This window comes from Lytechinus variegatus, chromosome 6 (assembly GCF_018143015.1).
Source record: "Lytechinus variegatus isolate NC3 chromosome 6, Lvar_3.0, whole genome shotgun sequence".
NCBI lineage: Eukaryota > Metazoa > Echinodermata > Echinoidea > Temnopleuroida > Toxopneustidae > Lytechinus > Lytechinus variegatus.
Genome location: NC_054745.1, coordinates 39,521,529 through 39,548,598, shown reverse-complemented (window position 1 = coordinate 39,548,598; position 27,070 = coordinate 39,521,529). Strand labels below are relative to the sequence as shown.

The 27,070-nt window shown below is 38.4% G+C and overlaps 2 protein-coding genes and 1 pseudogene across 2 annotated transcripts; 1 reads left to right on the top strand and 2 right to left on the bottom strand.

Annotated features, from left to right (window-relative positions):
• The first annotated feature begins 2,484 nt into the window (after positions 1–2,484).
• LOC121417811 (ankyrin repeat, PH and SEC7 domain containing protein secG-like) lies at positions 2,485–4,830 on the top strand. Its single transcript, XM_041611546.1, has one exon. It carries the CDS (start codon positions 2,485–2,487, stop codon positions 4,090–4,092), a length of 1,608 nt encoding a protein of 535 aa, XP_041467480.1. The 3' UTR covers positions 4,093–4,830.
• Positions 4,831–4,861: 31 nt separating this feature from the next.
• On the bottom strand, positions 4,862–8,012 carry LOC121417464 (annotated as a pseudogene).
• A 2,979-nt stretch (positions 8,013–10,991) lies between these two features.
• LOC121416642 (di-N-acetylchitobiase-like) lies at positions 10,992–17,743 on the bottom strand. Its single transcript, XM_041610120.1, has 7 exons — positions 17,375–17,743; positions 16,514–16,652; positions 14,356–14,558; positions 13,208–13,376; positions 12,684–12,781; positions 12,057–12,191; positions 10,992–11,377 (listed from the first exon to the last, which is right to left on the bottom strand). Exons 1-7 carry the CDS (start codon positions 17,546–17,548, stop codon positions 11,183–11,185), a joined length of 1,113 nt encoding a protein of 370 aa, XP_041466054.1. The 5' UTR covers positions 17,549–17,743; the 3' UTR covers positions 10,992–11,182.
• Between the last annotated feature and the right edge of the window lie 9,327 nt (positions 17,744–27,070).

The following is a 27,070-nucleotide window of genomic DNA, read 5'->3' as shown; positions in this document are numbered from 1 at the left end:
TTATTTCGTTTTCGGATTACCGAACCTTCGGAACATCGAACCTTATTTTGTTTTCGGATTATCGAACCTTCGGAATAACGCCACAAGTGTTCAGATTAACGAACCCTTTTACGTTTTCGGATTAACGAACATCGAGGTATAGGCAATTTACGTGTTTCGGAATTATGAACCTTCGGAATTACGAAGTGTAACCGTTTTACAATGCTTCTTTCTTGATTTCTCCCTCCCTTCTTTTCTTAAAGGTCAAGTCCACCCCTGAAAACGTTGATTTGAATAAATCAAACTAGTATAACACTGAAAATTTCATCAAAATCAGATGTAAAATTAGACAGTTATGATATTATAAAGTTTCGCTTATTTTTCAAAACAGTGATATGCACAACTCAGTGACATGCAAATGAGACTGTCAATGATGTCCCTAACTCACTACTAGTATTTCTTTTCTTTTTTTATTGTTTGAATTAAAAAAAATATTTCATTTTTTACACATTTGACAATTTGACTGAACCATAACGCATCAAACAATGCTACTTCCACATGTTCAGGAGGAACCATTCGCTGTTTCACTTGACAATGAGGAGCAAATTAGAAAAATACAAAAGAAATAGCGAGTGGGTGACGTCATCAGTCTTCTCATTTGCATACCGACTATAGGATATGCATATAACTGTTTTGTAAAATTAAGCGAAACTTTAAAATGTAATACCTTTCTCATTTTACATCCGATTTTATGATATTTTCAGTGTTATGCTTTTTGGATTTTTCTCTTCTTATTCAATTCAAATTTTTGTTGGGGGTGGACTTTTAATAATCACCAACGCATTTTGAACAATATCTCTGAAGAAAGTTGAGATGGAGCCCCCTGATAAATGGCCCCGCCCATTTTCGGTGACTGGCGGGGGGGGGGGTTTGTCTTTGCAGTTCATCGAAGTGTTCATTTTCTTTTACAATGTCAATAAATAATGTCATGATTGAACCCCTGAATATGTGTTGTCCCCCTCCCTTTTTTTTGGGGGGGGGTGTGGATGTCAATGAACTGAAGTGTTCATTTTCTACAATGTATTAAAGGACAAGTCCACCCCAACAAAAATTGGTTTGACTAAAAAGAAAATTTCATCAAAATCGGATGTACAACAAGAAAGTTATGGATTTTAAAGTTTCGCTTCATTTCACAAAACAGTGTATGCACATCCTGGTCGGTACGCAAATGAGGGACTGATGACGTCACTCACTATTTATTTTGTATTTTATTGTATGAAATATTCTATTTTTCTCCTCATTGTTCTTAAGAACAAAGTTTTACTTTCCAATGAACATGTGGAACTACCATTAAACATTTTATGGTTTAGTCAAGTTGGTCCTTATTTTCAAATCCGTAAAACTTGAAATATTGTATAATTCAAACAATAAACAACAAAAGAAATTGTGAGTGAGGGACATGATCGACTCTCCCATTTGCATGTGGCTAAATTGTGCATCTCACTGTTTTTTTTTTTTAAATAAGCGAAACTTCAAAATGTCATAACTTTCTTATTTTACTTCCGATTAAAATGAAATTTTCAGCATCATGCTAATTGGATTTTTACCTATTTATTCAAATAAAAAAAATTCTGGGTGGACTTGACCTTTAAGACCCCCTAACTTCCCCGTGGATGACGTGATACAAATGCACTTCGTTAGGCCTTTATAATAGTGACGAAATTGTAGTAATACTAAACGACACTGCTTAAAATGTCTTCCTGGCTATTTGTCTAGTGCAAATGTGTACAATATTGACTCAATTATTTTGTGCGACAGATTTGAACAATATTTTATAACTTATACATTGTGTATGGAGTTATGTGTCATGGGTATTTTTGGCTGGAGCTTTGTGTCAACAGAAAGTCGAATTTGCCCTGTTGGCTCTTGGTATGAAAGAGGCCATGGGCGGAAATCCAAGGGGGACGCGTCCCCCTTACCAAAAAGTTAGTGGAGACACACCCCCTATTATATTTTGTTGGAAATAAATACGTCATTTAAAATCGAAATAAAACAGGTATTTTGTACGAGATGACGTTACTTTGGGGCTGATTACTCTTCTCCCTTTTTTTGCTTGCTTGCTTGTCAAATGACCTTGCTATTTGTGTGATTACCCCCTCTTTCTTTGCTTGACAAATTTTCCAGCCTTTGGTCCCCCTTACCTTTGGGGGAGATTTCCGCCCTTGAACTGTTGAAAGTGACAGCGTAGTGCCTGATCAAATATTCAAACATCGATCACCACTATATTGTATATTTTCAATGGCACTCTGGCACCGTCATGCACTGTTGTGCACACTGTCTATATGAAGGAATAAGCTTGCCAAAACCAAACATCTGGATAACTCATACCAGTTGATACATATCGGTAAATATTTCGTAGAGTTGAGTCAGTACAGTTTAACATCCAGGGTTTTCTTCTTCAAATGCTATTTTTAATGTCCTTTAAACGAATTGAAACAGCATAAAATGGATCGTATTTTTCTTGCAGCGAGCTCTGGCAAGCTGGACAATCTGATAGCCATCTTCGAAGGCAGAGCCGGCATTGACACGAGAGAAATCAGCATACATCTACCAAATGAAGAAGGTCAATTCCTTATCCATGTTGCTTCGCAGCGTGGCCATACCGATATTGCAAAATTCCTCGTTAATCTAGGAGCTCAGTTGGACCAAGGAGACAGGTACGAGAATACAGCTCTACACTATGCTTCGTCGTGTGGTAAATTGGATGTGGTGCAGTATCTCTTAAGCAAGGGCGCGGATATTGAAAAGTGTGATATGAATCGCGTGAGGGCACTTCACTGCGCTGCATCTAAAGGTAATCTAGATGTTGCTATTTGCCTTATCAGAGAAGGAGCTGAGATTGAGGCTGTACAAAAGGACGGGAGGACGCCTCTTCACTACGCATCTTGCTATGGTCGCGGTGCTGTGGTTGGGTATCTTATCAGTAAGAGGGCACAACTAGATGCAGTAGATAATCATGGTCGGACTCCTCTCCTAGAGGCTTCGTCCAATGGTCACGTGAACGCTGTTCAGTATCTCACGACGAAAGGAGCAGAGTTGGAGAAAGTGGATGACAAAGGAAGAACGGCATTGCTCGAAGCATCCAGCAATGGTCACCTGAAAGTTGTCGAGTATCTCCTTGGTAAAGGGGCGAAGCTGGAGATAGAGGATAAAGATGGCCGAACACCTCTCTACTATGCATCACTCAATGCCCACCTGGATACCGTTCAGTGTCTTCTTGACAAGGGAGCAACGCTTGAGAAACCTAAAAGGGATGGTTTAACCCCTCTCATTAGGGCAACATGCAGCGGTGATCTTCCAGTGATGAAGTACCTAGTAGATAACGGAGCCAACCTTGATGCAGTTAATATAAAAAACATGTCACCACTGCATTTTGCCTCATCCAAAGGGTACCTTGACGTGGTTCAATATCTCGTTAGTAAAGGGTCACACTTAGACAAGGTGGACAAAGATGGTTTGACGCCGCTACATTATGCATCAGCCAATGGCCATACCGAAGTTACCAGGTTTCTTGTAGACACAGGAGCAGAGACCGAGAAAGGAAGCACGACTGGTGTGACACCTCTTCACTTTGCAGCTGCAAAAGGTCGTCTCGATGTCGTTAGGTATTTCATTGGTGAAGGACTAGACCTTGAACGAGTGGATGATTCTGGTGAAACAGCTCTTCACAAAGCCGCATCCAATGGTCATCTTGGTGTTGTCCGCTTACTCATCTTAAAAGGAGCACAAAAGGATGAAGGTGATAAAGACGACATTACACCTCTGCAGAAGGCATCTTTCAATGGCCACCTGGACGTTGTCGTACTTCTCGTCTGTCAACAAGCGCAACTTGACAAAGGTGACAGTAAAGGAATAACTGCCCTTCACTGCGCATCCGCCAGAGGTCATCTGAAAGTTGTCCAGTATCTCGTGAGCAAAGGAGCCAAAGTTGAAAATGTTGACCATGATGATGTCCCTAGCCCATTACATTGCGCTTCCAAGCTTGGTCACCTGGATATTGTCAAGTTTTTCGAAAGTCAAGGTGCACTTCTTGAGAAGGGTGAAAGTACCTAGATGACGCCTCTCCATCTTGCGTCACGTTGGATATCTCCTGGATAAAGGGCACCGCCTGGTAAGATCGACGAATGCGGTATGACAGCGACATTCATGGCATGCTCTGAGTTAACCTAAAAACAGTTCGCCAACTGGTCAACAGAGGGGCCTTCTCAGCACAGATGATGACGGATTGGGAATACGCTTCTCTATACAGCAACCAACGGCCATCTAGATGTTAACCAGCATCAGGAAGATCGAGGTGTATAGGTTTTGTCCATAGTGACAACAGCGGAAATATTCTCTTCACATAATTCGGTGGCCATCTTGACCTACTGCGGTACCTTCTTTGTCAAGGAGCCAACACGAGATTGGCAATGACGATGTTCACACTCCTGTTCATTTGGCAGCTGCTAATTGCCATATCTTCTCTGTCACGGTGACTGGGCAGCTGGAAGCGATCAACAAATCAAAAATTAATTTCATGAGCTGCATATTTTTTCAATAATAACAACCAAAGCACGTTTTTATTTCACATCTCACCAAACTGTTTAGCATGTATACATGTGACTTAGAACCGAAATGGACAAGTGATTTGCATTACTTTTAGAGGATTCAATAAATCTTCAAGTAGACTTTAAATAGCCGTTAAGTTAGTTGTTTGTCATGCAATTTACAGTTCATTACTAAGTAATATCTGAAGGTTTCCATGGCGAAGAAGAATAGTGTAGTAGATTTCACGGTACACCATGTATCTTTCTTGGGCAAGAGTTTGGATGGTCCTTTCGGGACCATTACTTGCCCAAGAAAGATACATGGTGTACCGTGACACCTACTATACCATGTATACAGTAGTTCATTTCTTCCTTGTCAATTTACTCACAATTACTTCTCAGCATTTTACTCCTCTACAATTAGGCTATTAGTGTTAATTCTTTATATTATGCTTTTTAAACCCCGATTCCATGATGTTGTAAACCTGCTTCATGATAGTAGTGGTTGGCTCGATCAGCTCCAGCGCCTGCGCAGTGTCCTGTTTCAGATAACTATCAATGAACTCCTTCCGGGTCGGCAACCACTTCATGGCCAGACGCGCCGCCTGGCGCACGGCGAAGTTCACGTTATTGCTGAGCGTCTTGTCAAAGGCCTGGCGGGAGAGCTCGGAGCATTTGCTCTCGTCGTTGCCCGCTGCCAAGGTGATGAACATCTCGATGAAGAATTCGATGTCGAAATGCATCTCGTGGAGGGCGCGGTTCCCGGACAAGCCGCCGCGTTTAGACTTCCGTTTGATGCCGTTCGATGTTTCGTAGTCGAGGACGGCTTGGACGGTTTGGTAGTTGGCGGAAATGCTGTCATCGGAGCGGTGTGTCTCCAAGGCTTTGAGGCGATAACGCATGTCCTTGGATACGAAGGTAAATAGAGAACCCATCATGTCGTAAAGTCTGCAAAGAGAAAAAAAGTGAAAACGTTTCACTTAGCCATGATCACAACTCGTTCAGCATCTTATGGATGCAATCGCATCGCAGCTGCGACACTATGCGTCAATAAAATATTTCGTAATTACTTCATGGGCAATTTTGGCCAAGTGACCTTTCATCTCCTTCATTATGATATGCAGATTTCAAAGCAATTACGTAAGCTTGCCTTACATAGCAGGATGAAGAAATTGAATAGATCGGGTGACTAGAAAATCACACTTCAAAAGAATAAATAAATAACCAAGACAACAAAGTTGGTGCTTATGTCATTAAATAGTATACCGCCGTGTCACTTTAGTACCAATGACCTATTATGATCATGAGAAGAATCTTCTGATCATGCGCAGAATGGAACTATGAAATGACTTATACATCCGACACGCCGTGCATCTGTCTGCATCTTGCATGTCTTGGGCCTACATAATATCGCCCTACTCGTGAGCATGGATGTGCCATTTTGCATTTGAAATATCTTGAAGTGAACATAGAGCGCCACTCTTGGAAGGGACACCACCATCAGGGATGCCGCTATGCTATATTGCCACAACAGGGGCTGCAGAATTGTTTTAAACGCGGAGGGGGCTGACCATGAAAACACTTTCTGATGGTGATATTTAAGGTGACTTTTTTGAACGGGGCGGAAGCCCCCAGACCCCAATTCCATGGTCCTTGGATAGGGGGAAGAGGGATGAAAACAAAATAAAGTTCGTGTAATTGTTCCCTCTATTAATATTTAAGGGTCACATAGAATTAACTTGAACGACACATAAGTTTTACTAGATCCTCGAGTAATAGGTTTAACATAGAATTAACCGGCCCCAATACTAGATTTTAACCACAGATCTTCAATTAATACTAAAGGGTTACATAATGTTAAACGACCCCCACCAAACCACGTTTTTACGCTTTTCCCATTTTCATCATTTTATTCCCCCTTTGCTTCCACTAACTTCGAGTGTTGACCTAGAACTGCAATGGTAAGGGGCAATTACGGTTACGGTGACATTGTAGTTTGAGTGTCTTTATTTTTCTCATAGGAAAGAGAACATTTATGTTTTCGATACTTGTCTTTCTTCACTTCTCTCTTGTTGATTTTCACTCACCTTATGGAGGGGGGGGGGGCATCCCATGGTACCACTAAGGCATCTGTCACCTCTACAAATAATCATTTCACCAAGATTTCTACAACCACACTCTCTAAGCCTACAGTCCTATTTTTAAAGACGTTCTGAAAACTTCGGCAATACATCATTCAAATTTCGCTAATCGCAAATATGCAAAAGCTAATGAATAAAATGATACTAATCATTACAGCAATACTGCGGAGTTTTCCACGAAACAAATGAAAGTGTTCATTTGATTTATTCTGAGCCAATCAAATGCAATGATTGCAGTAGCTTATAGCTTGAAAATTACTGGCCGATTGTTTCGTGGAAAGATCCCCTTATTTTTACCTTGCAATCTCTTCGTATCCCCTCATAATGTCTTCAATATTGATGGTCCCATCCTCTTTCTTGGCTGCCTTGAAGCAGTCCCTGACAACCTCTATATCCATCTTCTCCGTCATCTTCAAGAACGTCTCCTAAACCCTTCACCTCCTGTGAAACGCTCGACCGCGTGATAAACCAATGCAGACGCAAGAACGACGAAGACACAAGGTTGAACTGTTCTCACTGGCAGTACTGCGCTATGATTCTAGGTCTCAGTTACGTTCAGATTCACATCCGAAATCGATACTGCATACAGTAGCCTTGTGCTTTTTTTTCTCCGAATGAACGTTGAGATCTATCTCACAGTTCAAAGCTCATATCGAGGTGATCAACACAATTCAAACGTTATCTCTTTTGGCTTCACTCGACATGCATACACGAAAATGTTGCCGATGTCAGTATAAACTATAATGTTCTTGTTTTCTCAAGAGTCAAGATTCCTGCAATGGAAACCAAAAAGACGACGATAGGTCTTCACTTTATCTCATTTTATTTTGGTTTTGCTTGACAGATTTCAGTTTTGTCTACGCCAGGATTGTCGGCCTCAGTTGGATTTGGGTTTTCGATAAGTCTGCACTACACACAATAAGTAACACCAAAGTTGAAAGTGTACAGATGTAGGCGATCGTCTCCAGGATTCAAACTTGATCTCAAATGAGCTCTTTCGCGCGTGCACAGCACACTTGCCAGAATACCAGAAAACCTCTCTCAGTAGTAGTGGCTGTTGCTTAGTCCTTCCACTATTACATGCACCTGTAGTGACATCGAAGCTAAAATGTTGACAATTATATTATCTGAAGAGTTGATACTTTATCTCTTTTGTATTTGCTAGCTTCCTTTACCTAGCCCACGGAGAGCGATTCTATCGATGTCTGAATGCCTAGTTATCTCAATATCGTATATTCTTTGATAACCTTGCTCCAAACTTAAGGTCAACCCATACACCTCTACAATAGAGATCAAACACTGTGATTATCAACTTTAAACTCGATTCCATCTACTCACGAGGCTGCGATTGTTATATATCTAATTACCAGGTGAAGAAATGCTTACGATCACTTTAGGATCTGGTATAATTAAGAGCAACCGGATACTTGTATTTAGTTTCAATCTGGTATTGAATATGTTCACGGGTCTAGGTCTATTGATTTCATATCTAAAAAACGGAAATATTATTCATGGGCGGCATTATAGATCGGGGTGAAAGCCCCTATATGTTTTTAGAAGTGGCAGGAGGGGGGGGGGGTGATGAAAAAAATTAGGAAGGAAAAAGAAGAGTGTTGAAAAGAGATCGATGTCTGTGTAGTTTACCTACAAACTGAAATCCGACTACCCCATCAGGTAATTGTTCTGCCACCCCCCCAAACAAACACTCTTGCATCTCTCCTTGTATAAAATCATGATTGGTTGTACAGTCGAACTTAATTTAGTCTTTACCAAAGACTATAAGATATTGTTTTTACTAAGATATCCATTCAACTTGCCTTCTAAATCTATGACCAAATAAATACAAATTTTATTGAAAATAAATGGCTAACTCGATTCGCTCGCTCCAAAGAAATGGAATCGTGTGGGACACTATCTGAAGGAAAACACTTCAAATTTATCCTTCATTATATCAGTGTAAATAGTGATCCAAGACATAAATTCTCTATTAAGATGGATAGATCTGAGCCACTTGACATTGTTTAAATATTTGTCTGTCTTATCCAGCGCCTGGCAGCGAGTCTACTAATTACTACTAAATAGTTCGATATCGATAGATAACGAGAGATGCGTGTCCGCTGAAGATGTGATCTTTGAACCTATCCAAACACAATTAGCCTGTACGTATTCTGAAGTCGTGGTTGTGGTTTAACTATGGATAGCCAATTGTGACATAAATCTCTAACAGTAGAGGTCCATTGAATCAGCTCATATGACTCTCAAATCATTCTTAAACCCTCTGGAAAAATAAATAGGATAGCTCTCTTCACTATAAAAGAATTAGGAAGCAGCTCAGTGAACATTAGAAGCATTCAATAAAAACAAAATTTTGACATGCTAGGCTTCCCATAATTTTAGCACAGTGTTAGACCATGGTCTAAGTTAAACGTGAGAAAGACCGGCTGTATCAAGGTATCAGTCGAAAATTTAGATTTCATGCTGATATCAGTGTGGTTTAAAAGAAGATTAATGAAACACCAAGTTTTTAGGATTTAAGTATGTGAGGATCAAGAAAATAGCTTTTCCTTAAATATTACCATGATGTCAATATCAAACAATGCTGTACCTGCCACTTTCGATGATTAATAATGAATCTGGAATGTCTGCACTTCACGCCCACTGAGTGTCCAACAGGGGGGGGGGGGGTTGACCATGCAAAACAAAACCACATTCATATGGTAATTTTTACGTTTTCGTACACGGTTTTGGAACAAAAGTGGTGGAGCTCCGTGGCCCCACAGCCCCCGCTTCCGCGGCCCCCGTCCCAGGGTATTGGTTCAAAACTGAGGAAGAAGTTCGCCCAAGTTTCTTGAATTATTGCCATATACGTTTTTACCAAGGGAACGTAGTAACCCAATGCATACACCTGCAGTCATTAATCAATTTATGTGACGTGTCTCCAGAGCATTGGGCGGAAACTGAGGAAGTTGTTCGATCTCAAGATTTGCAAACTCCTATTCCCTCTTTCGATCGTCTTAAGTTGGTGACATAATAATGACTGAGGATTTCGCATTTTATGCCCTTTTTTGTTTCTTTATCTTAAAATATTCTAAAGAATTCACGAAAAATTTAGCAAAATGTTAACCAATGCATATATATATATATATATATATATATATATTCTTGTTCAGAATCATAATGATTATGATTTCGAGAAACATGACAGAAACTATAATGCATCATTCGAAATATTAAACAAATAAGAACCCAAATGGCATGTATAATTTTGTTTATAATGGAGTAATTTTATTGAAAAGATTCGCTGATTTAGCACATATATAAAACAACCTAATACTAAATGTTCATCTATAGTTTGCACTTTTCATACATGGTAGATCTTCTACCTCGAGACAAGAATAATTGCAGAAGCATGACCAAACAGTCACGAGAACAAGAGGTGTGCTCTTAGCCAATCAGGCATAGGTATTTCAGAAGCTTATAACAAATAATCACTGAAAAGCACGTTTCGTGAAATGCCCCCTGGAGCTTTTCATGAAACATTTATTTTAAGAAACCGTCAGATGATTTAGCCATCGACATATATATATATATAAAAAGAAACTTGGAAGAGCAACAACGCGGTCTCTTGATACCACCGGAAGCACTTAAAAGTACTCCAAAAGGTCAAGTGCACACAAAGATTTACAACACACACTTTTTTCGATGTCACGATCCAGAAGCCGTGAACGAACTCGGTCTTGGGTCCGCGGATAATTCGGTTTATAACTCATATCACGGATATTCGTTAGTATATATCCTTATTTGAAATTGTTTCACTGTTCACCGGGAGGCGATGAATGCTAAGACGCCCATTAGTAATGTTTATATAACATAACATTATCGTACTTTACGTAAATGAGTTGGAGACTTGATTCCCTTTTTAAAATCCATTGTTATGTTTTCTCTTTGAATATCAAATAGTAATCAACTGAATATGTCCAACATGGGGGCCCATTTAGGTTTTTTACGTTCCGGCGGCTCTTGCAGATATTATCACACAATTTGAATGCATAATTCACAGCTTTGGTTCGGCTTGCTGCTCGACTTTGAAATGACTTAATATTCTCCCACAAAGGTGTGTGTGTGTTTGAATTTTGTCAGATGTGTATCAATCAGAAATGATTATTTACGTCTGAGACTGACCTTTAACGTCACCATCCAAAAGACGTGACCAGGGCTCGAACCTCTGCATCATTATTAGCAACTTCCCCACAGCTTGGATTACAGGCGCACGCCACAACGCCCACATCGCCCAGGTATCCCACATTGCATTAGTCGCATTGGCGGCCGTTTTTTTTCATTTGAATATCGAAAAGTGATCAACATGTCCTCCATGTTTTTATCGTTATGTTTAGGTGGTTCTTGCAGATATTTAAACACAGTTTGAATGTATGATTCACAGTATCGTTTCGACATGGCAATCGAATTGGAAACGATTTAATATTCTCTCACAAAGGCATCCCACATTGCTTTAGTCTCATTGACAGCCGTTTTGTTGGTGCTGTAATCCAGAGTATCGGCATGATACACAGACACGCCATAGAGCTGCTTTTCAGCTGCCAATTGGTACCGTAGAGCGAGACTAGACGGGTCATCGTACCATAACTGGTGGGTCTCCCCAGAACCCATATCCTAAAGAAAAAAAAGAGAAAGATTTTTTTAAAAAGGGAGAAATGTCTCATTTTACAGTAATACTGCGGCGAAACATATATACTCCCTTTAGGCCGCCTATAGTTTTTTTTTATTCTTATATATTTTATTTCAAGCACGTGCACACTTTGATGTGAATGATGCTTAAAGCATCCTCGCTTATGAATAAATGATAAAGGAGCGATGTGCCTTCCACGAAACGCCTTCGAAATGAAACCCCGGAGTTTCTTGTGTGTATTCATTATAGAGAGAATTTTCACTCGGCGAAAAAAAAAACATAGAAAATATTTTGTCTAATGCCCGTCATGACAATACACAACATATAAGTCTTTGTCGAATATTGGTGACTATAAAACAGCACAGCAGATAAATCCTTGGTTCTGAAAAAACGACGTTAATTATTTGTCATATTTCGTCAGCTCTAGCGAGACTAGCTGATAATTAGGACAAAACTGCTGCCCCCGGCCAAAATTGAGAAAACTTACATTTTTCACTGAACTTTACATTTCAACTTTACCTTTAATTTAACTTTACATAAACCTCAAGCAAAAAAAAAAGAAAAAACCCAGGCTCCATGCTTTCGCTACCTTGCTTTTTCGCATCCCCCCCCCCCCCCCCCCGAAGAAGAAAAAAAATGCGTACGCCATGATTCTATATTCACCTTATAATCGAAATACGGCGAACCGTATTCCTTGCTCCACTTTCGACCGGTAGTAGAATTGTTTGCCAGGAGTTTCATGATATTACCGTATTGCTGCTGCCTCCAACCGCCCAACTTGTAGTAACAAACATCGTCCTAAGATGTTCAGTAAAACAAACGATGTCACCTTTTACTGCTTTTAAAAATGTTTAATTTCATTCATATTTCGTTGTTGTTTTTTTTTGTTCTGATCGCATTTGCTCTACTATTTTCATTTACTGCTACAAAATACGGTCAGTAACTCCATCCGTATGTATTTTGTTATGATACACAATACATGGGATCGGGTGGTATAATGAAAGCAGGAAGAGGTAGTCTAAAGGGACAGACCCTGATTCAATCATTGATAAAAAGTGACGGGGACTTCACACAAGACTAACAATAAATAGAGTTGTCTGAATGAGAGGGGCCTTCTACCATGTCTACTGCTGCAAGGAGAGTTAGGCTGCATATTCAGACAAATTTTCTCGAGAGATCATGATTGTGTTTGCACACAGAAAACTTGGCCAGGGGGTGGGGCGAGGAGTTTGGGTGGTAAATGGTCACGTGTTAAGTCGGGGGGGGGGGGGAACCTATTTTTCAACCTACCTCGTTTAAAACTGAACAAGTGAAGTCGTACCCGTACCAGGGCACGGCAACAACGAGCTTACTGGGAGAAACACCGGCTCTCAGGAAGTCATCAATACCTGCAAAATATAGGTTTATAAACAAAAGCATCACTAAAATGATGAATGCTTTAGAAGTAAGCTTTCTTAATTTCGGCCAGAAGTTTGGTTTTGGAATGGAGTTGTGTGCTTTGTCCTTAGCGCTTCAAACATACCCAATTCATGAATAAAACTGAAGATTAAATGCATGTGTTTAAAAGTAAAGTCTAAACATTCTTTTTCGGCAAGAAGTTTGGTTTTGGAACCGAGTCGAGATGCCTCAAACATAGTCCTATTCAAGACTGAAAACTGCTTGTTTTCTCTCTTCAATTTAATTGCCTTCTGTGAACCGTTCAAGTTAATATTTCTGCGTATACTCCCTCTCTCGACAGAGCTTGACCAATATTGGGAATACCCCCCCCCCACACACACAACCTCAATTCATTACAATGCAATATTTCTGGTCACCTTGTCTTGTTCTATTCAACGGTGCATTGGCCATGCCTTTAAGTCCTACGAGGTCCAACTCGTCATACGCCATGATTACGATGTAGTCGACGATCTTGCTGATGGCGAGGTAGTCGTAGCACCGTCCGAACAAGGTGCAGTTTGAGGAGTATGACGAATCTAGCGTAACCTAAGGTGAGGAAATATATACAAAACAACAAAAACAAGTGATTAATGATGATGAGGAGGGGGAGGATCATAATGATTTTTGTTTGTTGTGGATGATTGGCGGTGGTGATGATGATTATGATAATGACGATGATGCTGTTGATGATGGTGGTCACGGTGGTGGTGATGATGAGGATAATGATGATGATGGTGATGAAAATGAGGAGAATTATGATTGATGATGATAATGATGATGATGATGATGATGATTATTATAATGACGATGATGATAATGAAGGTGATGATGATGATGAGATGATGATGGTAACGATGATTATGATGTTTATGTTGGCAACGATCTGATAAATTGACGATACCGAAGACGACGTTTGCACAGTTTAAACCCCTTCTCTCTATATTCTTTGAAACTCTTGATGAAATCCTCCTCCTACTATCAATCATGTACTCATGTGGGTTATTGCTGATAACTTTTGACAAGTTAAAAATCATGTTATCTGCTCTTTCAATGTCAATAAGAACTTCGAAATTCATCATGCTCATATTCATGATATTGGGCGATTTATTGTAGGTTTTGGGATGGTAGGTCAGATTACTTTGATGATTAGTGGATTAGTCTTCGGACTTTGAAACAGAGGGTCGTGGGTTCGAATCCCAGCCATGGCGTAATTTCCTTCAGCAAGAAACTGATCCACAATGTGCTGCACTCAACCCAGGTGAGGTAAATGGGTACCGGTAGGAAGTAATTCCTTAAAAAGCTGTGTGCGCTATGAACGCCTAGCGTAGCCGGGTAATATAGGAGCACCTTGAGCACCTAACAAGGTGGATATGTGCGCAATATAAATACCCTATATTATTATTATTATTATTATTATTACTATTAAACTACCCAGATGCCATCCTGTGGCCAGCTCATGATTCGAAACGAGCCAAAAGATGAGGGTCAATGGTAGCATATGTCCATGATGGTCGGAATGACTTACTACTGAGTATGGCAAAGCTTTCTTGAAGGCGTCTTTGGTCTGTTTGATCATTGCAGTCAGGACAGGTGCCTGTGACGTCAGCAATGGGAATTCAAAGTCGATATTGTACCCATCGATGAAATTATTCACTGCGTAGTTCACGGTATCCTCGACCCACCGATTGCGGGCGCTCTCGTTGAAAAGGGTTTGCACGGAAAAGTATCCTACGTGGGATTAATGTTAACGAAAAAAACCCGGAATAAGTTGTAATTAAGTCATGAAAAAAAATATATTGCAAATTACATTCGTAGCTGAGCATGTGCAGAGTTACCACGAAGAGTTAATCATTGTTAATTATTGGCTAAAGATATGGTAGGCTGTATTTACCAGTGCATCCGTAAGTGTGTAGCCCCAATATGATATTACCCACTTTCAGCGATCCATACTGCCTGAGAATGGGCGTGGTCATTCTTGCCACACCCAATATTATATTTAGATAACTTGGGGAGATGGTGCTTTTGCCTGTGCAGCCCCAAAATTATGGAATGGTTTGCCATATGTAATAAGATCATGTCCATCAGTAGAAACGTTCAAACTTATAATAAAAACCCATCTGTTCAATTTCTTTTCCCCCTTTTCTAAATCTATTCGCAAGCATTTCACTAACTCTTAATTGCAGCGTAGTAGAATATACGCATATAGTTTCTGCGCTATATGAATATAGTATATTATTATTATATTTACCACTACAGTGATCCGAACACCCGAAAATTGGGTGTGGTTATTCTTACCACATCCAACTAGTATTTACCCCAATCATGCAGTGTTAGAACAACGTTAAAATGGACGTTGGTCATTCTTGCCTCATCCAACATCGTATTTACCCCATACAGTGATCTGAACACCCTCAAAATGGGCGTAGTCATCACTTATACCTAACATAGTATTTACCCCATACATTGTAAGAACATCCTTAAAATGGGCGTGGTCATTCTAACTACACCCAACATATAGTATTTACCCCATACAGTGTAAGAACTTCCTTAAAATGGGCTTGGTCATTCTAACCACACCCAACATATAGTATTTACCCCATATAGTGCAAGAACTTCCTTAAAATGGGCTTGGTCATTCTTACCACACCCAAATAGTATTTACTCCATACAGAGTTAGAACACCATCAAAATAGCTGGAGTCCTTCTTTCCTCACCCAACATAGTCTCTAACCCATACAGTAAACCAAGCACATTCGGAATGGGCGTGGTCAGTCTTACCACATCCAATATTGTATTTACCCCATACAGTAAACCAAACACTTTCGGAATGGGCGTGGTCATTCTTACCACACCCAATATTGTATTTACCCCATACAGTAAACCAAACACATTTGGAATGGGCGTGGTCATTCTTACCACACCCAATATAGTATTTACCCCATACAGAGTTAGAACACCATCAAAATAGCTGGAGTCCTTCTTTCCTCACCCAACATAGTCTCTAACCCATACAGTAAACCAAGCACATTCGGAATGGGCGTGGTCAGTCTTACCACATCCAATATTGTATTTACCCCATACAGTAAACCAAACACATTTGGAAAGTACGTGGTCATATACCACACCCAATATTGTATTTACCCCATACAGTAAACCAAACACTTTCGGAATGGGCGTGGTCATTCTTACCACACCCAATATTGTATTTACCCCATACAGTAAACCAAACACTTTCGGAATGGGCGTGGTCATATACCACACCCAATATTGTATTTACCCCATACAGTAAACCAAACACATTTGGAATGGGCGTGGTCATATACCACACCCAATATTGTATTTACCCCATACAGTAAACCAAACACTTTCGGAATGGGCGTGGTCATTCTTACCACACCCAATATTGTATTTACCCCATACAGTAAACCAAACACATTTGGAATGGGCGTGGTCATATACCACACCCAATATTGTATTTACCCCATACAGTAAACCAAACACTTTCGGAATGGGCGTGGTCATTCTTACCACACCCAATATTGTATTTACCCCATACAGTAAACCAAACACATTTGGAATGGGCGTGGTCATATACCACACCCAATATTGTATTTACCCCATACAGTAAACCAAACACATTTGGAATGGGCGTGGTCATATACCACACCCAATATTGTATTTACCCCATACAGTGACCCGAACACCTTTGGAATGGGCGTGGCATAACAACTCAGGGTCAAATCCTTCTTGGACAGCAACTGTTGTGATATTGTCCCAAAAGTAGTCTTTCCAGTTCGGGCCATCGACAGAAAATACGTGAATCTAAAATGACAAAGGGTCAACTTTTTATTAATTGGTGATTGGTCACAATTACAATTACATTGATTTCGTAACATTGAGTTTGCAACATCTTAGCTTCTCTGAATAATAATACTGACCAGATGATGCGAGTAGCGCTTAATCATTTTGTGAAAATAGGCCTCAGCAAAACTTGAAATATCTGAAACGCAACGCGCAATCTTATTGATCCATACGCAGTAGTGCGCATCCTCTTTGCATGATCTGACCAATGCGGTCAAGCCTTTTATACCTCGCGCAACTAGGCATTTAAGTGCGACTCTAAGTCATACTTAAATCTTTGTGAAACACCCCCAAGGTCTCGGATCTCGTCACGTCCTGTTTGAGATATGGTGAGATGACTAGATCTTGGATCTCGACGTACCATGATCTCTTATCTCGTCATGTCTACATGTTTTAGAAGAGATGATCGGATGATCGACACAATCATGGATCCGATATCTTCTCAGTCTTCTCTCCTGCAGGATGTAAACAGGACGAGATCCGAGATCTTGTCGACACATTCTAAAACGATGTACACATGACAAGATCCAAAATCTCGTCATCGGGTCATTTTTAAAGGATGTAGGCCTATACAGACAGAAACAAGATGATCATCTAAAGATCCTGGTGGCACATTTAAGCTTCCATTTTACTACATTCACTCTCATATGTTAACAAATCGTCCTACGTAGCTAAAACTTTACCTCTTTCTTCGGAGTAGTTTTTATAGGATCACACAATGTCGCATCAGAACAGTGGCATGGTGGACGTCCCCGGGGTGGACGTCTCCTGAAATAATCAACACTGTCAACAGACGCCGACAACCCCAATATCAAGACCATACACGAAAACAACACATGTGGGACTAATAACGCCATTTTCAGTCAGTCTAAAATCCAGTTTGATCTGTAACTGTTGTGGACGCTAGATGCACACTAACCATAATAACACCGAAACACTATATAGATACAATTCGTTTGAATGCTATTCATTAGGGAGGTCTACAGATTACAGTTCAATGATCACGACTCATTGGGTGTATGTTGAACAATAATGACAATCACGTGTGGGGGTTGTTTGTTATAATTAAATTATGACAAATAGGCCTATACAGTGCGTCCCAGAAAAAAAAGGAAACCGGGATTCCCACATTTTTTCTTCAAAGGTAAATTAATTATGATATTTTATTTATACCATAATCAGCAAAAAACTATTCCTCTACATTTTGATACCTAATATGTGACGAACACTTCACGCATTAATGAGCGAGACGAGTTTGAAATATTAATGTCAAAATCAGGTTGCGCAGACAATATAGGACAAGATTGGTTCGTGAAAACAACAACCGTGCTTACTCGACGATTGTCTCATTAGCATTTCTTTTGTATTCTTTGTTAAGTTTCTCTCACTGATCCCTGCACAGTTAAAACGTTGTTTAAGATTTTATACAACGCTTACAGTATTTTTTTAACCGTTTAAACAATCATGTGTAATTCATTGAAAATTTGTTTATTCGACGATTGTCTCATTAGCATTTCTTTTGTATTCTTTGTTAAGTTTCTCACACTTGATCCCTGCTCAGTAAAAACGTAGTTTAAGATTTTATACAACGCTTACAGTATTTGTTTAACCGTTTAAACATTCATGTTTAATTTATTGAAAATTAGATTTTGAAAATTGGTTGCTTAAAATTTAAACAGTTGTTTAAACTGTTTAAACAATTTATGTAAGGTTCATATAGTAAACAGCGTTATTTGTTTTTACTGTGTGAAATGAGAGTGGATTCAGATTAACATGTGAGTTTCTGCGCAAACCGTTTCTGATAGGCCTCAATATTTGTTTGTAATCTAGATCTGCCATGTGTGAATGATTTGCTGAGCTGTTGGTCTCAAATTTGAGATGAGATTCTATTCGTACCATAAGCCTACATACGTATCAAATTCATAAAAACAACGTATTTTATAATTGTGAAATCTATTTATGAAAACTGTTTTGTTTTGTGGGACGCACTATATATCTCTCTATGGTGGGAATATATGGTCTTACAGCAGGGAGTTGTGGTTTCAGGAAACACGGAAGTTCCGGGATTGTTTCACAAAGACAAATAACAAATCCACAATTTATATAACATGGTAAAATTGAATGATTTGATAAGTAGCTTTATACAATTCGTTATTGTAACCGGTTCAGTGAAAACGGGCACTTGTCCCCTTATTAAAGTATGTGCTCTTATTTAAAAAATTGAATTGTTTGGAAAATTGATAAATGATGATGTCGACTGAATATTTCATTAATATTTCATAAATATAGAAAAGTTCAACTTATTATGAAAAAATGAAAATGAAAAAATACATAATTTATTGTTCGAAATAGACATAGTATTACATAGAAATAGACATTGTTTGCCATACAGGCAAACAATGTCTACTTATTCATGTTCTACAAAGATATCTCCCAAAATGCAATTTATGATGAATGTAGTCGCAAGAAACACATGAAATATACGAACAGATTAAAAAAATTAGATTATGCGATCTATGCAAATAAAGCCCACCGCACACCTTATACGATGGGTCGTCTGCTGACCCGATTCAAGTATAACATCGTAGAATTCAAGGGCCGCGGAAGCCGCCGGGGGCTGGAGGGACTGCAGCCCCCACTTTTTTCCCCCAAAACCCTGTGAAAAAACGTAAAAAATTACCGTGTTTTTATAATTATTTCCCCCCTTTTCAAACAATTTCAATCATGTGTCTATATTTTAATTTTCATTGATCTGTTTTATACCCAAACATTGGAGATATGTTATGCATTGACTTTAATAAATACATGAATAATAAAATATAAAAAGATGACCATATGATTGTGATTTTTGCATGGTCAGCCCCCCCCCCCACTTTGAAAACCGTTCCGCGGCCCCTGGATTTCGACTCTAATATTGAGACATGCAATATCTCATTGTGTACTGTTCTGAATCATCTTGCGGATATCGACACTGTTAAAAATAATTCAAACAACGCTGTTTAATGATGTTTAAGATTTTATACGACAAATCGATTAAAATACAAATCCTGAACATAAACAGATGGAAATTTCAAGTATAAATCTAATAACAGAAAACTGTGTGTGAAATTGAGAAAAATGATTTAACCAAAAGCTACAAGTGGAAAGTAAAAGGGGAAAGAAAGAAAGAAGGTAAGGATGAATTGAGGTAAAAAGAACAAAGCAGAGAGATAGAGCAGGAGAAGAAGGCATATCACCATATACACTATAATGCAATATTATAGTCAAAAAATATAATTCATGCTTATACAGTAGGACGATGTAAAGGAAGATTTCGACGTGAAGTTTTTAACTTCATTAGGAATGAATTGTGTCTTGTTTTTTTTTAATTCTTGATCTTGTGAGTTCGATTCTGTTCGTGGATCTTTTCATTTATTTTTTATTATTTTTTTTAAGTATACACCTAGTTACCAATAATGCATATAACATTTCCATTTATTTAAAAGCAGGATAAAAGAGCATTGTAGATTAAATGCCTTGCTCACGGGCATATGTGCCGCGGCCGGGGATCGAACTTCGGACTTTCCATGTATAGCCAGGCGCCTTAGACCAGTCGGCCACGGCACCCAAACTAATTTATTCAGTTATTGATCGATTGATGTACATGTTTTTTATTTGCTTAATTGTTTTACTTTTACTTTTAATTCAATTCAGTTTTAATTGACATTTAAACTATGCTAACCCCATTTTCATTTTTTCCAGCTTCGGATGGGGAGAGGGGGGGGGGGGGTAGTGCCCCCAAAATCCCTTATCTGAACATGAGTCGTTATCAAGGTTCACATGGTTTGCTTTATCTTTAATTTTGATGAATAAGCTTTAATTAGTTTATTTAATCCGCACGACCATGTTCTTCAATGTCGAGAGCAAACAATTTAGTCTCTGATTTTATTTGCTTAGTATCGTTGTGTTTCCTTTGCAATTATTTGATCATGTTCCAACAACGGTTGTGGTTCTAGTTAGTTTAATGTTAACGTTCTTAGTACAGTACTTTTTTCGTTATAAGTGTAGTCCAGTCTGAAAATAATTATAGCTAAATAAAAGTAGTAACATTTACTGCGCAAAACGCTGAAAATTGTATCAAATTAAAATAACGAGGTTTTCGAGTTCTAAGATTTAGCTATAGCATTACGAAAACTATATAATTACTAAGCATGCTGTCATGAATATTCATTAGTTGGATTAATGATGTCATGTCCCCTGACTTTTAGTTTTCTTATGTTATTACATGAAATCATAATAATAATAAAAAAACATTTTCACATAGCTCCATGGTAACAAAAGTTAGTTGCAACAGTGAATATCACATGTATGAAATCAGTTGTCAATCCATTAAAAAAAATCTTTGTTGGCATCGTTTGAATGAATAAAATGTTACATAGATGGAATAAAATCTTAAAGAATAAATTTGGATATGATATCATCAGCTTACTTAATGCATATCTATGAGAACATGCTTGTAACTGTTTTCCGAAACAGTTCAAAGCTATGTGAATTTTTCATATTTTGTTTGTGTGATTTTTTCTTCATCATTCTGTTCAAATGATATATCATTTCCAGCCAGGAGTACCCCTTTAAGAATTGGCAAACCGAATAATTATCAAAGTTTAAATTCATTGTCAGCTAAAAAGAAATAGTAAGCCTATATCATATCCACTTGAAACATGTTATGTGGAATACATGTACGATAACATGATATCTTTTTTTTCTAATTAAAATGTCGCAGTGCGTAATAGAGTCTGAAGTTGTGAGACTAGATTCAATATTCAATTCAATTCAATTCAATTCTTTTATTTCATTTCCATTCAAAACATAATACAAAGTAATATAAAACAATATAAATCAAATACAATTTTACAGAAGGGCATTCTTACTTCGTAAAAAAAAACACAGTATAATATAGAGCATAAATGGATATGGAAATGAGGGGGATCCACTAAAAAGCAAAGCTTGTAAAATTGTGGATCCCCTAGGAAAAGAAGAAATTATAGTCGACTTACTATATGCGTACATGCATGTATTACAGGAAAGAAAAAGAGAAAAAGAAATCATATTGACGGAAACATAAAAACTGAACAAATGCAAAGCTTTTCACACAAAGAGGTCTTCGTTGTAAAGGATATGTTGCGCAAGACAGGAAAAAACAGAGAGAGGGGATGACAAGACGTAGAAGACAAGACAAAACAAGAGACAGGACAGTACAAGACAACTAGTTTTTAAAAAGGAGTAAAACTAAGAATGGGAAAGGGCTGACCATGAACCAGCTTGATCTGGTGAAATAACAAAGGACTGGACAATATAGATGAAAAAAGATAAAATAAAAGTGAAAAATGTAAGGATTATAATCAAGATAATGAAGTGTTAGTTCCGTTGAGAAGAATTATAGGAATTAAGCAGGATACGTTTGAGTTTACGTTTGAATGAATTCAAGGAGACACTGTCTTTAACATTATTAGCGAGTGAGTTCCAGAATTTAGGACCGTTGAATAGGAATGTATTTTTGGCCAGTAAAGTTCTGTAAAGTGGGATGTGAAGTTCGTCAGAGTGTCTCGTGGGGTAGTTATGATAAAATTGATTTTTAGGGAACATGGCATCAAAAATATGGGGAAGTGCATTATTATTATAACTATACATGAAGTGCCCTAACTGTAGTAAATACAGGTCTTTGACTTTCAACAGTTTACTTTCTAGAAAAAGTGGGTCCGTATGAGAACGGAAACATGTACTATGAATAATACGAAGTGCTTTCTTTTGCAAAAGCAACAATTTATCTAATAAATATTGATGGGTATCACCCCAAATAAGAATCCCATAGTTCAAATAAGGCAAGATTAAGGATGAGTAGAGCATGATTAATGATGTGGAGGGAATGCAAAATTTTAGCCTATTAATAATACCAATATTTCGTGAAATTATTTTGGATATATTTTCAATATGATTTTTCCAAGAAAGTTTACTGTCAACTGTTATTCCAAGAAATTTGGTGTAAGGTACCATTTCTAATGGGGTATTATCAAATATAATATGTTCTTTGGCTGAACACAGACCATGCAGACGGAGAGCTTTGCGTCTATTTTAACTGTTTAAGTTACAAAAAGTGCTTAGAATTTCCATTCTTTGGGTAAAAATGTCAAAAATTCAGATCGCGCTTCGCGCTCGCATTATTGATTTTTAAAATATGTAACTTCTTCATGGCTAACTCCATGCTGGCATCTTTTCCATCTGTTCATTTTTGCTCGCGCTTCGCGTTCGTAGAAATTATTTAGTTGCATACACATCTTTTTTAACGATAACAAACATTGCCCAGAATGTTAAAATGTTAGGAAAAAAAACTATAAGGTTTACAAAAAAAATATATAAATAAGGATCATGATATTATATATTTATGTTGATTAATAAGAATAAAGCTAAAAGGTGACTATTAGGACTATCCCTTCAAAAGCACCGAAATCGTCTTCGAGCGGCCGATCGGGGAAAATGTGGCTGAAAAAAATCCGGGCCCCCCTATTTGCGAAGGCTGGATCGGCCCCTGGTTCTAGCAGACTATTAATCATTACTGGAGGACCAAACTTTAGGCTACCAAGGCGGTAATAGGCTTCCACTGTAATTAATCAAATTGAACATGATTTCATGTACATGAAGTTCGAATGATATATAGAATAGGTTCATATGGCGAGCGAATGGTTTGACAAAAGAAGATTCTTTTTTTTACCGCTTGAAAAAAAAATCATGATGGGGACCACGCTGTCTCCCAGCCCCCCTCCCGTCCTTTAGCGCTGCCCTTGTATTTATCAATTCATATCAGGCTAGTTATCAAGGAGCCTGCATATTATGTCCTTTTCAAGGTAACATAAAACAAATGATGTAGATTTTAAGGGGCAAGACTATACTAGTATATGAGTCACTATTATAATGAAGAAATATATATTATCTATGATTTCTAGTGGAGATATTTGCATTGCACTCTTAAAATCTCGGAGCTGCGGAAGTGTTTACTTGTAACAGATCCTTGAAGATAAATTAATGATATTAATGTGATAAAACACGGTAAAGGTTGCCTATTGTTCATATTTAAAAGAAGAGTAACATGCACTTTATTCATAATTGATTATCGGTATCTGTCTTTCTGATCTATACTAGTGTCCCAAAATTCAGTTAATATATAATCTTCTTTCTTTCTTTCTTTCTCTCTCTCTCTCTCTCTTTCTTTCTTTCTTTCTTTCTTTCCTTCCTTCTTTTTTTCCTTCCTTCCTTTAATTCCTTTTCTCTCTTTTTTCTTTCTTTCTTTCCTTCTTTCTTTATCTCCCTCTCGCTTTTCTTTCTTTCTTTTTTCTTTCTTTCTTTTTTTTCTTTCTTTCTTTCTTTCTTTCCTTCTTTTTTCCTTCCTTCCTCACTTTAATTCCTTCCTTCTTTCTTTCTTTCTTTCTTTCTCCCCCCCTCTTCTCTTGTACTTCCCTTCTTTCCTAATTTTTCCTTCCATTTTTTCTTCTCTTTCCTCCTCCTCCTCTTTTTTCTCTTCTTCCTTCTTCTTAGTCTCCATCCCTTTTCATCTGTCAGACATGTGCGCAAAGCCATACAACGATTGTGAGACTTCGATTGGTACAGGAAAATGTTACAGGGTGAGGTTCCGTGGCCGAGTGGTCTAAGGCGCTCAACGACACCACGAAAGTCCGAGGTTCGATTCCCGTCACAGCCTTGACTAACGCATTTTTATCTCTATTGCTCTCGTACCTTGCGTCAGATAAATCAAAATGCTTTATATATTATTAATACCAAACATGTTTCTCTGTAATTTTTTTAGTGAAATGTACACTTTCTTGTTGGTTACTGAAATTCAATCAATAATTCTTTATGAAAAGTACGTTCAACTCGGTGAACTGCAAAGCCAATCGCCTGTTTTTTTTTTTTAATTAATTACGATTCAACCAATACATTGGTAGTTATAGAGAAGTCACATTAGTCTATGCTTATTTTAACCTATGATGAAATTTGGCATGTATAACGGGTGCCTTTGTCAAGTATACATAGCAATTATCACGATTATAATTATGAATTGATAAAAGTCATGAACGAACGCTTCAGACATGATCGCGTTGTCGCAATACGAAGAATGGCTGTCAGCTGTGCACTGTCGGATTTTTTTGTTATCCAGCTGAAAAGTTCGGTAAAATATGGCCTCTGCGAACTGTGGGTTAAAAGTAAAATCCGAACTCATTTTTCATACAATTTTGTTTTAACAGAAGTTAGTAAGTTCATAATAGGGTGGTTATATAAGTCCGAGAGGGCGTAGAACACCTCTACAAATCGAATGTTAAAGGTATTGTTTAACTTTGTGAGCAGCCGATTTAAAAAATTCTCAAACCAAGTTGAAACATGTGTACAAGTGCATGTATTAGAACTAATAAACCCTGAAAACAACCATTATTGAGAATGAAAAGCTAAAACTACAGCGCAAACACAGTTTTTGTAAATAGGCGTCTTATAGACGCCTAAATAATACACATAAGTGTATGGGATAAAATGAAGATGGTGTTTCCGGTCACTTTATATTTCAATTTGTGAAGCACTAAATAATTATTTTCGAACGCATTTTTTTCAGGGCTTCATTTTTGTAACATATCACAGACACAGGTGACAAGTGTGACCTTCTAGCTCAGATTTTCTTAAATTCAAACCAATGTTAACCAATCACTTTAACATGGTCCCTCCCTTAACCAAATTAAGAAGTCAAAACGATAAATACCTCAGACCCTTTATCCCCCACTGAAAAAACAATTGGGTAAAATTTTTAACACCACGAGGGTAATTATGTGTCCAACCAATTTGGGGCAGTATTTTACCCAGTGCGGGAAGAATATTGTCCAGTAAAATTGAAAATTAAGCAGCGATTACTTTATAGAATGGGCGAACTGGATAAATAAAAATGCCATAAAGAAATGCCCGATGTTGGTTGAACACGTAATAATCCTCATAGAACACTTCTACCCAATGTTTTTAGAGTGCCCCCCCCCCCGGGGGGAGGGGGGAGGGCACTCGAATTTGAAAATGGTCAGGGTGGCGAGCGGCCACAAAATTTGAAACCATGCACCTAGGAACTTAAATGGTTATGAAATCAGAGATCAACTTAAGAAAAATAGTTGACCCTCTGCTAATGTGGTGCTTGGAACCTGGAAATTAATATTGAATGGGGGTTTTCGAGAACTGTAGTGAGGGGCTTAAAAATTGTGGAAACGTCGTGGTGTAGCGGTTCTGTCTCTCGCTTTGCAATCAGATGGTCGTGTGTAGCGTCCTTTGGCAAGGCGTCAATCCATAACTTGCCACTCTCCACCCAGGTGTTAAATGGGTATACGGTAGGATGGGGATGCTTCTATAGTATGTCTAGCAATTGAGTCTTGGAACTCTTAATGGAATGCTCCCCAGGGAGTGGAGAAAGTGCTTACACTGTGTGCGGGCATGCAAGGATCCGATGACCGGGGAAATAATAATTGCAATGTAAAGCGCCCAGAAACCAAGTTTAAGCGGTTCATAAATGATGATGATGATGATTATATTATCATAGTTATGATGATGATGATTATGATGATGGTTATTATCATTATGAAACGTTGTGGAGCGTTGTGGCCCAGTGGATTAGTCTTCGGACTTTGAAACAGAGGGTCGTGGGTTCGAATCCCAGCCATGGCGTAATTTCCTTCAGCAAGAAACTGATCCACAATGTGCTGCACTCAACCCAGGTGAGGTAAATGGGTACCGGACTATAGGGAGTAATTCCTTAAAAAGCTGTGTGCGCTATGAACGCCTATAGCTTACCCGAGTAATATAGGAGCGCCTTGAGCACCTAACAGGGTGGATATGTGCGCAATATAAATACCCTATATTATTATTATTATTATTATTATATTATTATCATTAAAAATGAAATGCTTGGGAACTGCTGGCAAAACGATGAAAGGGTGTCTGAAAGTAATACACCCCCACACTGTCGTTATACGTAATTTGCCCCCTGTCCCTCCAACGGGCGATTCAACTCTTAAAAACTACTTAATAAAATCTTAGCTTGTTTAGTGTCGAGTACGTCACTATAATCAATTAATGAACCCCTGATCTCCTCACAGTCAGATAGGTGTTATCTTATCATTGCCCGTGATTGGTGTCTGGTAAATAATATCAACCCTTACATGCACAAATACACGCTGTTTCAGTCACACTCCACCCTCTGACACCTAATCGACCGATAGCCTGTCGTTGGTAATAACGTGTTAGAGTTGATCGGTGTGGAGTTAGTTTGATCGGTGTGACTGATTCCTGGTTGAGGTACCACCTACGCCCTGGAAGCACCAGGG